Below are 14,815 nucleotides of genomic sequence, written 5' to 3'. Positions count from 1 at the left end.
CGTCTTTTTATGGAGAGTCGTTTTTGATAGGATGCCCACTCGTTTGAATCTTTCTTCTCGCGGCTTGGAGATTCATGACATCGGTTGTCCATTGTGTCCGCATCGTGTGGAGTTGTCACACTTATTATTCTCCTGCGAGATTGCTATGGACGTATGGAGGAAAGTAAGATTATGGATCGATATTCAGTTCTCGACGTTTTGGGATGCATGGTTCTCTTGGTATCAATTGGTGCAGCTTGTCTCGAATTCCAAACAGCGCATCTACATTATTGTTGCGGCCCTGGTGTGGGTCTTGTCGAAGTTTCGAAATGCTTTTCTATTCGATTCATCTAAGTTGAAGAAACAAGATCTTTTTAACTTAATTAGAATGTATTCGTTTAATTGGTTATCGGATAGAGGAAAGGTAAACATTAGTTGGAACGATTGGCTCATGAAGCCGTTGTAATGTTTTTGGTTGCTCCCCTCCCTAGTTTCTCGCTAGCGAGGTGGTAGTTTTATAATATTTTTCGTTCAAAGAAAAAAACGAAGAAAGAAAAATGAACCATAAGTGATATTAAAACGATCTGGTGTTTATGAGTTTTTTTATAGAAAAGTTGTGAAATTAGGTTCAGTTATTTTCTTTCTTCTCTCTTCACGTTGTTTCTTTTGAAAAAAAACTATAGTACCGAGTGTTAATTCAACTATCTTTTTCTTTTAAAGGCATCATATTATTATTAAAAACAAATCACAAAGTTACAAGAAACTTACATGCTCAAATTGAGCCCTTGACTCACTGATGTTACACAGCACACGTAGCACCTAAATGACCCAAACTATAAAACACAATGTTGAGATGCCAAGATGGTATCTCATTAACAGACAACATAAAATTTAAGATAAAAAGATTCGCGGGTTATGCTACCAATTATGCCAATCGATGGTAAGCTTTTTGCACCTCTTCGCGATCCACTCGCAACTCTTCACTTGAATTTCATTTAGCGCAACCGGAACATTCCAATATTTATTAATTCAACTATCTGCTGAAAACCCATGCGGTCGTTCGGATGCATGAATATAGTATCACTTCTCTAAATGCACAATCATTATATAAATACTCTATTATATACTTACGATAAGATAAATTAACACTTTTTAGCAATATTGGTAGATTAAAAGGTTTTAAAGTTAACATTGAGTTGTAGTTTAGCTGGTAGTGGTATGCCTTCTGACTGATTTTTTTACCGGTCATGCCCTCCGATTGGTCCGAGTTTCCTCCAGAGCAGTAGTTGGGGGCGGGTTATGCAACTACGGGAGATGAACGTGTAGGTGATTAAGTCCCCCATGGATGATCCCAAAATGATGTCCACAAAAAAAAAAAAAAATTTAAAGTTGCACAAGTAGTGTTCTATGGTACTTCCTCCGTCTTAAAAAGAATGTTGTCCTACAAACATTTTTATTTTATGATAGATATGTAATGTAACTAGAAAATTTCCGACCGCGCGTTGCGGCGGTGGAATTTGGTTCATAGTGCGGTTGTGTATATGGTTTTCGATGCTAGTAAATATATACATTAAACTGCTCCTAAACATACTTTATTGTTAAAGTCTTACTAAGTTATCCAGACATATCCATTATATATACATTAAACTGCTAGTAAGCTAAACTGCTCCTAAACATAACATATGCATACTTTATTGTTAAACTGCTATTAAGTTATCCAGACATATGCATGCATAATATCTACATTAAACTGCTACTAAGCTGGTTTATTCTTTCTTTTTTTTGGAGGTATTCTCTTGTGATTCACGGAATAGGGCTCTTTTGACATTTGGGTTTCCTGCTGGTTCTTTTTGCGTGTTTGGTGTCTGAGGAAATGGGGTTTGGATGGGAGTGTTGCTAGTCATTGGTGCATCGTGTAGGTTGGTTGTTGGTGTTGTTGGTGATATAAGTTTGGTTAGGATAAACTCTGGTAATCCATATGTGCTGTCGCTGTATTTGAATTCCAAGGTGTGTTTGGTTCCTTCTAGTTGTCTGATTTGTGGTGGGATCTCTTTTTTGTTATTGTAGCCCATTGTTGTGACCAACGTTTTGCAATCTACACCTACTAACTTGTCAGCTGCATCTGAGAAGAACGTAAATATTGCTGTTCCTGAGTCGTCAGAGAATGTAGATTTGAATGAGTAGCTGTGTAAGAAAATATTATTAGAATTGTGGTTGATGTAGATAGTAATGTGTTTTAGTGTTTGAATATACCTTGTGATGTATTCTCCTTTTGTGTCATGGTTTTTGCATTGTCCGTAAGGTGGGTCATCACTTAGGATTCTTCGGCAGGTTGGACATCCGTAGTAGAACCAATCTATGTTTCTCAGAATGTAGCCTATTGTGCCTTCACATATGTAAAATCGTCCCTGCATTATATGTTTTGTCAGGTAATATGATAAAAGTGACTGTTTTATGTCTTTACAAGCTGATATTCAAATGCTAATAGAATTTAAATAGCCTAATCTCCTAAATTTAAAATTTTTAGGCTAGTGATTAGAATCTTAAAGTTCAATGAGCTGGCTTGCCCCGATGTCAGTTTAATAATTCGCAATATGAGTAAGTAACACAAACAAAAGATCAAGTAGTAGAAATATTCACATGATACAAGAATCTAAGACAAAGTGAAGAAACAAACTAAACATAGTACAGAGGCAAAGTAAAAAATTTTGTAGACATAATGCATCACTTAACATGCAACACCACTTTTTACACTATTAATTTAATTAAATTTATAATAATTGATGAATCGCTCTCAACTTTTTTTATTTCATCATCATTCAATACCATCAAAAATAATAAAAATAATAAATAAATAATAATATATGTATCCATTTTTTATTCAGAAGCAAACCATTCAACAAATACAAAGGCTAAACGAAGAGCATAAGAGATGCATACGCTCGTATATTGATACGATCTAAATATTGAAAAAAGGTTGTGTTTTACCTGTTGTGTTATTGGGTTGTATTCCATTAAGTCTGCAAGTGTGTATGCTCGTTGTTCAAGCGTATTTGCAATTAGCAAAGGTTTTTTCTCGATGATTTCTTTGTACCTGTAAGAGTATTATTTGGGAATGTTAATGTAATTAGTTATAGGTATTGAAATTGTATGTAAGACTTTATTACAATTGGATTGATTGGTGGAATTCTTCTACGTCCGGGTTGAAGAAGTATTGGCTTGCTGAGGTTGCTGAAAGTTGAATATCTCCTGTAACTGTGACAGCGTTAAGTTTTTTAAAAAAATACATATATTTGAATAATACTAAAACTTTAGTTTTAGGTTATATAATTGCAAGTATTATGGTAATATATAAATACACGATACTGGTTATGATGTTTTTTTTTTTTTAAGTAGAGAACTTACATGTAGTGTGCTTTACCCAGCATGATGTTATTGCTATGATGACTGGTGGTGGTAATGAGAGGTAAGTTTCCATGTCAAATGTTGTTGCCATCTCGTCCCATATTGTTACCTCTATTGGCATTTCACTGTTATAAAAGGTGTTGAGCTTTTTATTTGTATATGATATGTTAATTGTGTAATGATGGGAAAAGAAATTTGTTTACCTGGTATTCATAATTTCTATTGTTCGGAGATATGTGATTTCCTTGTTTGGTGCTTTGCCTTCATTTTCTTCGATATTTCCAATACGCAGCACACATCCAATGTAATCTATTGGGTCATAAAATGTTGTTATTTTTTGCATGCTTATGATTTAGCTGTTGTTTGTTACGTACCTGTAACCGTTGAGATTTGTAGACGATTAAAGGGGGTAAATTCGAAGTGTTGGGTTGGAAAGCCTATAGCTGGTATGGATTGTATTGCTAGTTGATCACCAATTGATAAGTATGTTGTATTTGATATTGCCTGGTCATATTTGTTGATGTGTCGACAGATGAAGTTTGACAATCTGAATGCTGAATTGATCTGGAGCACCTCTGTAAAATGGCGTTTTTGACTGAAATCTGATATGGCTTGTATGGCATTTCCCTGTTCGAATTATTATAGCTTATGGTTTTAGTACTGTGTAAAATAGAATTAGAATTGTTGTAGATTTTGAATGAAGCTTACGTGTATATCTAGTAAGAGTGTGCAAAATCCAGCAGGTTTTCGACTTTTTGGGCGTTTGATTACCCATTGTCTGTAGACTATGACCTCGATGGCTTTCAGTCTATCTCCTGGTCGTAAAGCAGATATTGGTACCACTTCAGTTTCGTGTTCCATCCTGCATTCATCATTAAAATTTTATGGTTAGTTTTTATTTTTTTTTCTTTATATATATATATATATATATATATATATATATATATATATATATATATATATATATATATAGGAATTTGACCTGTGAGTTAAATATAGTTTGTAAGAAATCTTTATATACAATATTTTTTGTGACATTATGATCTCGACCTTCCTGTTTTTTAATAAGAATTTTTAGACCATGTGGGGTTGTAGCTCTAGATAAGGCTACATAGAGTTGACCATGGCCGAAAATGGGTTTAGGAAGATAGACGCCAATTTTATTTAAAGATTGGCCTTGACTCTTGTTGATGGTCATAGCATAAGATACTTTTATTGAAAACTGGACTCTTTTGAAAATATATGGTAACACATTATCCTTGTAAATAAGGGAGATTCTAGGTAGGTAAACTTTTTGGCCGATTCTGGTTCCCGTGATGATTTTGGCCTCAATGTGTTGTGAAAGTAGTTGTGTTGTAATCATCCGTGTTCCGTTACATAGGCCACCAGCTATGTTTAGATTTCGGAGCAAAATAACAGGGATTCCAATTTTCAGAGTTAGTTGATGAGGTGGTAGGTTTGGGAAATTTTGAGAATTTAGATATTCCATTGGGTATAGTAACTCTGTTTGTCCTCTGGCATTGCTGTAGGGAGTTGCAGAGTCATAACTTGTATATGTTTTCGATTCTTTTTCGATTCGTATCAGGATTGCATCGTTGATTGCATCAGCCGTCTCATTTTTTGGGCATACAATGGCCTGTTGTTGTAGCTGTAGTGGGTTGGGGTGACATAGTAACTTGTCACTGTATATAAAGGATATCAGGTTTGTGAGGCCATCTTCATCGTCTCTGATGCAATATTGGTCAGGGATTTTAACCCATGATGTGTTATGTGGATCATATTCATCAGGTTCGCCAATGGTGCCGTTTCCAATTTGCAGTAGCCAATCTGCAAATAACCTAATATTTTCTTTATCAATTTCTGAAAGGTTTGGTTGTTGTAGGCGCATGTTTTCTTCGAGTGTTATTATATGGAAGTGATTCCATAAAGGTGAATGAGTTATAGAAGTGTTGAGTATTTCTACTTTGCCACACCCTTTTATGACAGGGAGAGTTTGACGGAAATCCCAGCCAAGAACGAAACTTAAACCTCCAAATGGAGTGTCTGCTTTCTCAAAAATGTCTCTTAATGTCCGATCGAGTGCTTCTAAACATTTGCGATCGTTCATTGGGACCTCATCCCATATGATAAGCTTTGTTTTTCTTAGCAAGCTTGCCATGTGTGTTTTCTTTTTTATATTACAGACACTTTCATCAGTTATATCGATTGGTATTCTGAACCGTGAATGAGCCGTTTGACCGGATGGTAACAATAATGAGGCGATTCCAGATGAGGCGACTGCTAGGACTATTTTCCCTTCAGCTCGTAATGCTGTTGTTAATGTTTTCCAAAGAAATGTTTTTCCCGTACCACCGTGTCCATAAACAAAAATCAGTTCTTGTTTCCGGTTGGCGTTTGAGTTCATTACTGCATCGTATACAGTTCGTTGTTTCTGATTGAGTTGTGTTAACAATATGGTTTTTTCATTTGACAGAGCCTGTCGATCATAATTTCTTTCTTCCATAATTAACCTATTGTGCAGATCATCCAATAAATTCTGTGGCACCGCTGGTAATCCGAAGTCGGTTACATTTCTTAAATGTCCAGTTAGGAGGATTTGTAATTCATACAACACGTAACCCTCTAAATCATCTGAATTTATTGTTATTTTGGACATGTGTAAAGTTGCTGCTGCCCGGATTGGAATGTCATCCGACATTAGCTTCCAAGTTTGCTTCCATATTCTTAATGGGTCAGCAACATCACAAAACATAAGTATGTGGGAAAAAAGAGCACGGAGCTCAGTGGATGTTGCACTTACATTTGCCTCTTCTATGGCAGATAGCCATTCTTTGTCATCACCTAGAAGACCCATTGCCAAACACGCTTCTCGATATGTACAATATAGATAACCATTAACTATCATTACGTCTTTGAATGAAGTACAACCTTTTTGATGACATAATAGCATCCTAAGGAAAAAAACTTCACCAAATGCAGGATGCATGTATGACAGTCTACCAATGGATGGCTTATTAAGATTGAATCTTCGTTTCCATCTTTTCTCGTTTAAAACCCATACAGATTCTAGTGGGAAATCTAGGTAAGTAAGATGTCTCCCATCGGTTGAACATCTGTTGTAATACAACCATTCTGTGAGAGTTGTTTTTTTGTTGACGGGATTTTTAATAATGGATCGTATTCGTTGGTTAGAACGGAATTTCACTAATTGCATATTTTCTAAATGCACTAAAAGAACTTGTACTGCTGGTTCTCTGAAGTGTATTGGGAAGTTGAAAATTCTCCAAGAAGCCTCATGAGCACAAATAAAGCAAGCATCTACAAAGTTTTGGATTTCATCAATATTTGACGGTTGTTGTGCATCGCTTGATGAAGCGTTTCCTATAGGTCTGGGTATATGGGCGGCTATACGGTCCGTCCCCTTTGATATGTATTTGAAAAGGTATTTTATCATCATTGTCCATCCGCACCATTCAACGTTAATATGCGCGTGGAATCGAAGGCACAAGACTCGATTATATGGTACGACATATCCATTATCAAGTCTGCATATACCTGAGAAAATAATAGCATATGCTTTGTCAATAACCATGATCAAGTTACATGCAATTTCAAAGAGTAATTAGAGTTGTGTATAGTAAAAAAAAAAACCTTTAATTCATACCTTTGTCCACTGAGATTCCTGTATCACGCCTACGATAATGCACATACCCATCTTTATCAAAATAGGTGGTTTCATTATAAGGTTTTGGGAATTTTTTGGCGCACACAACATTTTTGTTATAGGAAGATGATGAACCCGTTTCAATATTTTGCATACACGGGGCATCTCTGTTAACTGAACCGCATGGTCCATGCATCATCATTTCTGATACTACCTTGAAACTATCTGGATCTGTTTTTGGATCCGGTAATTCGGCAGACACATATTGATCAACGTCACGGGGATCGGATGAGTTTGATGCAGACCTGACCCACAATAACGTATGACAATGCGGTAGGCCTCTTTTTTGGAACTCAACTGCGCCTAAAACTACATCTTGTAATAGATAATAAAAAAACATAATCAGCTGCTAATCAATCTTTAAGATTGTATTTTAAAAATTCAATTATTTGATTCGGAAAATAAAGTACGACAATCTAATTAGAAGTGTAAAGTAATTCTGCATATGGGATATAAAATTGACAATTAAAAAAAAAAATTGAATGATTTAATAAATAAAAAGCTATGAGTATCGTACCTGCTGTGTAGGCTCCAAATAGGTCTTCCTCTTTTAAGACATTTATAAACATTTTCAGTTTGATGTAGAAAACTCTAGCAACTATGTTGGCACGATCATTAGTTGTTAAATATTGATATTTTCCAAGGTATCGTCTAATTTCTGGCCACTTTGAATTGCAGGTAAATGTTATAAAATATCTAGGATTTCCATGAACACGGCATATTGCTAACGCATCTAAATAATGGCTGTACATATATCTCGGTCCACCAGTAAAAGATGCTGGTAAAATGGTTCTTGAACCTACATCAGATCCAAAGTGATCACCCCTATATAACGCATCATATAAACCAGATAAGTACTCATTTCGTATATCTTGTTGATGATTCCTTATATAATCAAGTCTGTCTAACTCGAAACTACAGTAGGCAGTGACGATATACTGTTGGTATAGTCGACCGCATCTTGACAAAAGTCCAAATTTGTTGTATCTATCGTGTAATTGATAGCTATAGAACATATTCATAGTCATTTTGTTTTCTTTCCTATTACCTCTGGAATGACCCACATCCCTTAATGTCAAGCCTGGATGATACCCAGGTTGACCAAAAACAAAAAGCAAAGGGAATTGAAGAGACATATACGATGGATGTAGTTTGTTTACTCGTTGAGGAGTACCTCCTTTACATTCTATTATTAAGTCATAATCAGTTCGAGTATTATCACCAAAGTCATAAACAATAGCTCCTAAGGTATCAGAGGTTGGTAGTTCATATTGCCTTGTTCCTATTACGCTATATAACCTAACCTTTAGATCTGGAACAGTAGGATCATTAATCTTATCCCTAGCTGTCCTAAAAAGCTTAACCAATTCGTTTTCTGTATTCAACATATCAATAAGTTTCTCTACTACTTCATAACTAATACCTGTAGAGCTATTACCACCAAAAAATCTCATTCTATTACTGGCTTCATTAGCTGTATCATATATATATATATATATATATAACTGTAGATAACATGGAGGATCTCCTTCTTCAGGACATAATGCACCTATCCGATGATAAACTTGGCCCGATATTCTAAATACATATGGCCCTCAGCCATTATTTATAGCATCATCAATGTGTGCACCATAAGAAGCCATACTAAACATTTGGTTATATGCTCTTATGTTATCCATAAAATGTTTATCGCCTAACAAATTTATAATGGTATTAGGTGGTGATTGTTCTGGAGGTAAATCGACACGGCCCCCTTCACAACAACGGTGATAATTCAGAGCTGCGGATGAGGCTCTTAACCGTTCTTCATGCCAAAATGTTGCACCACAATAAGTACAGACACATATACAGTCACCAATATCCTCATACATATTTGTTATGCCTGCTATCAAACATATATACAATTAACAAAAAACTAATTAAAGTATATTAGGTGATTGTAAAGAATTTTAGCTACAAAAAACAAAGAAGGCATACCTTGGTTAGTATCTGAATTTTGAATAAACGGCGAAGCAGATAAGCTAATAGAAGAGAAACGATTATACGAAACTGAAGTGCTACTACCTACAAACATATATGAAACAACTAAATATAACAGCAATTGTTACATAATGAACACATATTAATTTTAAAAAGAAGTTAGAGGATTACGTACCAACACACGCTGATGAGCCAGCAAGCAAGCAGCTATTCTCATCACGGGCACCAAACTTTCGGAAATTGGAAGAACTTATAGATTCATTAAAAAACATGTAGCTACCTTCTTGAACATCAGCTTCACTATTTACCAATTTCCTTTTTTTAACATTTATAGAATGTGTATCGCCACTAAAACCACCACGAACAGATGGTCCTGCGAGCTCCACAGACGCATTGACCCTTTTTTTGGCGGCATTTAATACCCTTATTCATACCCATATCCCAACCAATTAAATTCATCATATGAAACCAAATATTAACAGGAATAAGTATGTAATGCGTATTCTCCATATGTACATTTAGGTTTAATAACCCTAACAAATTAAAATTGATAATCCTAATCCAAGAGGAATATTAGCCACATTAAATTTCGACTATGAAATATGTAATGAGTATGTACTATATACGACTAATAAAGCCCTAAGCATTTGTATATGAGGTTAGAAACAACAATTGTCTATGAAAGCAGTAATGTCTACTATATAGGAGTAATAATAATTATTCCTATTAATCCTAAAATTACGGAGCCTAATTACAAGAAGAAAGAACAGCCCTATAACCATTTGTATATGAAATTAGATGGAAAAAATAGTAGCAGCAAGTATAGCAGAAGGAGAAGACAGCAGCGTAAATACCTTATAGTATGTAGAATAGAAGCTTGCGGAAAACGGATGAGGATTTTTCACAAACAAAATCGATAGTAGGCAAACAGTTAAGAAAATGGAATAGATTTTTGGAGATCAAGTAAGAAGGTTGGAGAAGGACAGGTGACAATAGGGTTTAAAAAAAAGGCAATAAATAAAACATACGTGACTAAGGGGGCGTAACGACATGTGTCTAGGGAGGGCACGTGTTGGGTGGTGGAAAAATTAAAAAAACGGGGGCAACAACTGGGGATCGAACCTCAAACCCTTTGGACAACAACTAAGGTGTCAACCAGCGAGACGAACACTCTGGAAGTAATTGATTTCGTACGGTTAGATATTTATCTGTGTAAAACGACGAAGTCTAAAACGTAAAACGACCAACTTTGGCGTGACTATTAGTATATAGGAAGAATATGTATTTGTATATATATGTAAATTGACTAAGTCGCCGCGATATATATTAATCAGATAAATTACAAACAAACAATTTCTATTTTCCATTTATATTAAGGGTAATTTGAAACTTTTTCATTATTATTTTGAACAAAAGACACCTATTTTAGAACATATATAAATTAGTACTCCGTAATAAGTAGTAATATATATATATATATATATATATATATATATATATATATATATATATATATATATATATATATATATTATAAAAGTTAAATTGGATGTTAATTTTATTATTATTATAGATATTGTATAGTAGATTTTTTTGAGTATAAATATGTGTGTTATGAGTTTATAAAACACACACTAAATATATTCTCTCATATTCTCTCTATATACTTATTAGTCTACAGTCAAGAACTAGGCCACTAAAGGTAGTTATAAGCCTACTGAATTATAACACGTTATCAGCACGAAGTGCTCCGTATAATCAAGGTTTATCTAAGCAAGCACACGTCACTAATCAAGGTAAGAAATTATCTAACTTTTATTAACTTCACTAACATTTATATTTATGTTATTTAAGTTATATATGGTCGGTTATACCGCCTGAATTATATTTTCTGTAATCTAACTCTTATTAACTTCACTAACATTTATATTTATGTTATTTAAGTTATATATGGTCGGTTATACCGCCTGAATTATATTTTCTGTAATCTAACTCTTATTAACTTCACTAACATTTATATTTATGTTAATAAGACCTCATGATTGTACGCAACATGTCATTTGACAACACGGTACTTTATGTATGCAACACGTCATTTGACAACACGGTACCATGGGTCGAGATTAATTCCGATCAATACGAATACGATGGGGTCTTTATATGTTATCTAACATTTATGATTACTTATGCAATTAATCATTATTTATTTCATGCATACTAATATTTATTCTTAAATTTATAATCTTAAAAGTTAAAATAAGAAAAAGTAGTTTGTATTTTTATTAAAAGTAAATCTTAAAAGTTAAAATAAGAAAAAGTAGTTTGTATTTTTATTAAAAGTAAATCTTAAAAGTTAAAATAAGAAAAAGTAGTTTGTATTTTTATTAAAAGTAAATCTTAAAAGTTAAAATAAGAAAAAAGTGGTTTGTATTTTTATTAAAAGTAAATCTTAAAAGTTAAAATAAGAAAAGTAGTTTGTATTTTTATTAAAAGTAAATCTTAAAAGTTAAAATAAGAAAAAGTAGTTTGTATTTTTATTAAAAGTAAATCTTAAAAGTTAAAATAAGAAAAAGTAGTTTGTATTTTTATTAAAAGTAAATCTTAAAAGTTAAAATAAGAAAAAGTAGTTTGTATTTTTATTAAAAGTAAATCTTAAAAGTTAAAATAAGAAAAAAGTAGTTTGTATTTTTATTAAAAGTAAATCTTAAAAGTTAAAATAAGAAAAGTAGTTTATATTTTTATTAAAAGTAAATCTTAAAAGTTAAAATAAGAAAAAGTAGTTTGTATTTTTATTAAAATTAAATCTTAAAAGTTAAAATAAGAAAAATATATTATAATAATATATATTATAACTTAATATATATTATAATAATATTATTAATAATATAATATGAACCTATATATTCTATCCTTCCCTTATGGTTTTATTATTTGTAATCATACCATTATTCCTTTGTTTGCTACTTATGAATCTAAACTAATTCTAATTTCATGTTGTTATTTGTCTATAAAAAAAATTGATTATGATTATGATTATGATTTATGTTGTTCATCTTTCTGAAAATAGAAAATGTCAAACTTATCAAAGCTTGAGTTTGATGCCTTAGACGTATCGGGAACAAACTACACATCATGGGTTATGGACGTAGAAATAAATCTTGGATCATTGGTGTGACACCGCTGTTTTTTTTTTTATAAATACGTGGCGGAAGCATAATATTACTTAAATACGATATCGACATTTGTACAAACCGATGTCACGTGTCATTAAAACAATTTACATATTAACAGGAAGAGACGTAAATACATTCTGTTTTCAAAAGTACACGGTTCATATTCTAAAAGACCACATCAGAGTTAACCCTGTCAAACATAACATCATCATGCTCGTCTTCTCCCAAAAGCACTATCTACAAAAGCTAACAACCTGCAGGGAGGAGATGGAGGGGAATTAGCACGAAGCTAAGTGAGTACGACTAACTACATGCCATAGCATACATAAGTGTTATACTAATCATGTCACATAGTCTAACACACAAACATCACCCAAGTGCCGTCTACAGAGACTCTGGCGGCTCGGCCAAACCATTAACCACCAGCTGATCGGACTGGGGCTTACCAGAAGTTCCTCCACCACCGTATGTATATACATAATCCACACGCGACGGACGCGTCATTCACATATATATACACCACGGCTGTCTAGGCTACCACAGAGGAACCCAACCCGCAGGTTGATCTCTCCTACCGAGGCTACCACACAATAGGGATGCACTGGGCTCCAGCAGACAAGCATCAACTAACATGCAGTCATCACAAGAAACTAACTAACCACAACAATAAGTATATCTAACAAGCATGGCAATCATAATATAACATGCTTCTATATACTATATTCTCCAGTTAGTCCCACTCACCAATTACCAGTAACCAGCTCAGATAATCTACTACTGAGCGGCTTCCTTATCTTTATCACCTGAACATAAGGCAAACCAAGTTAGTTACTATCCACTAAAAATTTTCTCCTTAACACTTATGCACTTTCAAAATTTACATCAAAATCATCAAAATACAAACGGGCAGCATAACTTCTAAAACTCAACACTTAGTAAAATTTTCACTGCCTAAGACCATCGGTCGATGGTCCCATCCATCGGCCGATGGTCAACACACCATCGGTCGATGGTCTCCCCCAATCGGTCGATCGTCAAATTTACATCCGTTGGTCAGAAGTCATACACTATCGGTCGATGGTCTTGTCCACCGGCCGATCGTCCCTCACCATCGGTCGATGGTCAAAGACCATCGGCCGAGGGTAGTTCATCTGCAGAAGCTAAACACAAAGTGACGGGTTTCACCCAAAATCAACCAATTCTTGCTCTAGAGCTCGATTACGACCTCAAAACTGACCAAATCAAAGACACTAAACATGTAGAAACATAAACCCACAAGATTTAGACTCAAACAACATCAAATTTAACCACTTTGATCCAAATTGCTCACTTTGTAAAAACTAACACAAAAACTCAATTTTCTCAAAGATTAAAGCATGAAAACTTGTGATTCTTACCTTGATAGAATCAGTAAATCACAAGGAACACAAAGATGTAAACGATTTGAGCTCAAGAACAAGGATTAGAATTTAGGGTTTGTTAGGTGAAGGAGATGAAGGTACGGTATGTGTTTGTGTGTGTGAATAATCTGGAAACCAAATGAAGAAATTAGAAGCACTAGTCATCTAAAGTGGGTTAAAATCTCACACTGCACAACACACGGGTATTTATCAGTTATCTGATATCTTTCGTACATCATTTGGCAACCCAAACGAGGTCCAAATTAAATAAACAAACCTGTTCTGTGACCCTTGTCACAAACTGGTCCTAACCTCAACATTAAATAATAATAAACAATAAATAAAAAAATAAAAGCATAAAGTAGCACAATACTAACTTAAGGGCAAAATAGTAATCTTACAACTAGGCCCACTTGAGGATGTTACAATTGGGTATTCTAGAAACTTTAAAAGAAAATAATACTTGTTCCGATCAAGATAAATTAAAATCAATTGCTTTTATTCGCAAACATATTGATACCACTTTAAAACATATGTTTCTCACTATCAAAGATCCACATGTTTTAAGGGAAAGTATCAAGAGTAGATTCGATAATCAAAAGGAAATATTACTCCCAGCTGCGAGGGAAGAATGGAGAAATCTAAGGTTCCAAGATTTCAAAAAGGTAAGTGAATACAGCTCGGCCATGTTCAAGATCCGTTCAAAGCTTCAATTCTGTGGTCAAGAAATAAGTGATGCTGATATGATGGAGAAAACTTTCTCCACAATGCATTCTGCAAACATAACTGTGCAAGAAAATTTAAGATTGCAGAATTATAAAACTTTTTCCAAACTTCAAACTTATCTCTTAGTTGCAGAAGTTAATAAAGAATTACTGATGAAAAATCAAGAATCTCGTCCTACCGGTGCGCTAGCATTTCCTGAAGCTAATGCTATTAACAATAATAATAATAAAAGAAGAAATGCACATGGACGAGGGCGTGGACAAGGTCATGGCCATATTGGCCAAAACCATCATCATGAAAATTACCATAACAATAATAAAAATCATAACTATGTTCGAAATCACCCTTATGGTAATGGTCGTGGTGGTGGTCGTAGTCGTGGTGGTAGTGGTCGTGGACAAAGAAATAATAATCCACAAAATTATAAA

The 14,815-nt window shown here is 34.0% G+C and overlaps 1 protein-coding gene across 1 annotated transcript; it reads right to left on the bottom strand.

Annotated features, from left to right (window-relative positions):
- Positions 1-1,745: 1,745 nt before the first annotated feature.
- Positions 1,746-8,562, bottom strand: LOC139867811 (uncharacterized). The gene is made up of 9 exons (XM_071856162.1): positions 7,626-8,562; positions 7,049-7,423; positions 4,887-6,939; positions 4,093-4,246; positions 3,759-4,011; positions 3,588-3,693; positions 2,968-3,073; positions 2,233-2,387; positions 1,746-2,163 (listed from the first exon to the last, which is right to left on the bottom strand). The coding sequence occupies exons 1-9, from the start codon at positions 8,560-8,562 to the stop codon at positions 1,746-1,748; spliced, it is 4,557 nt and encodes a 1,518-aa protein (XP_071712263.1).
- Positions 8,563-14,815: the final 6,253 nt, after the last annotated feature.

Source organism: Rutidosis leptorrhynchoides, chromosome 9, assembly GCF_046630445.1.
Source record: "Rutidosis leptorrhynchoides isolate AG116_Rl617_1_P2 chromosome 9, CSIRO_AGI_Rlap_v1, whole genome shotgun sequence".
In the NCBI taxonomy this organism is placed as follows: domain Eukaryota; kingdom Viridiplantae; phylum Streptophyta; class Magnoliopsida; order Asterales; family Asteraceae; genus Rutidosis; species Rutidosis leptorrhynchoides.
This window is presented reverse-complemented; position numbering and strand designations above follow the sequence as displayed.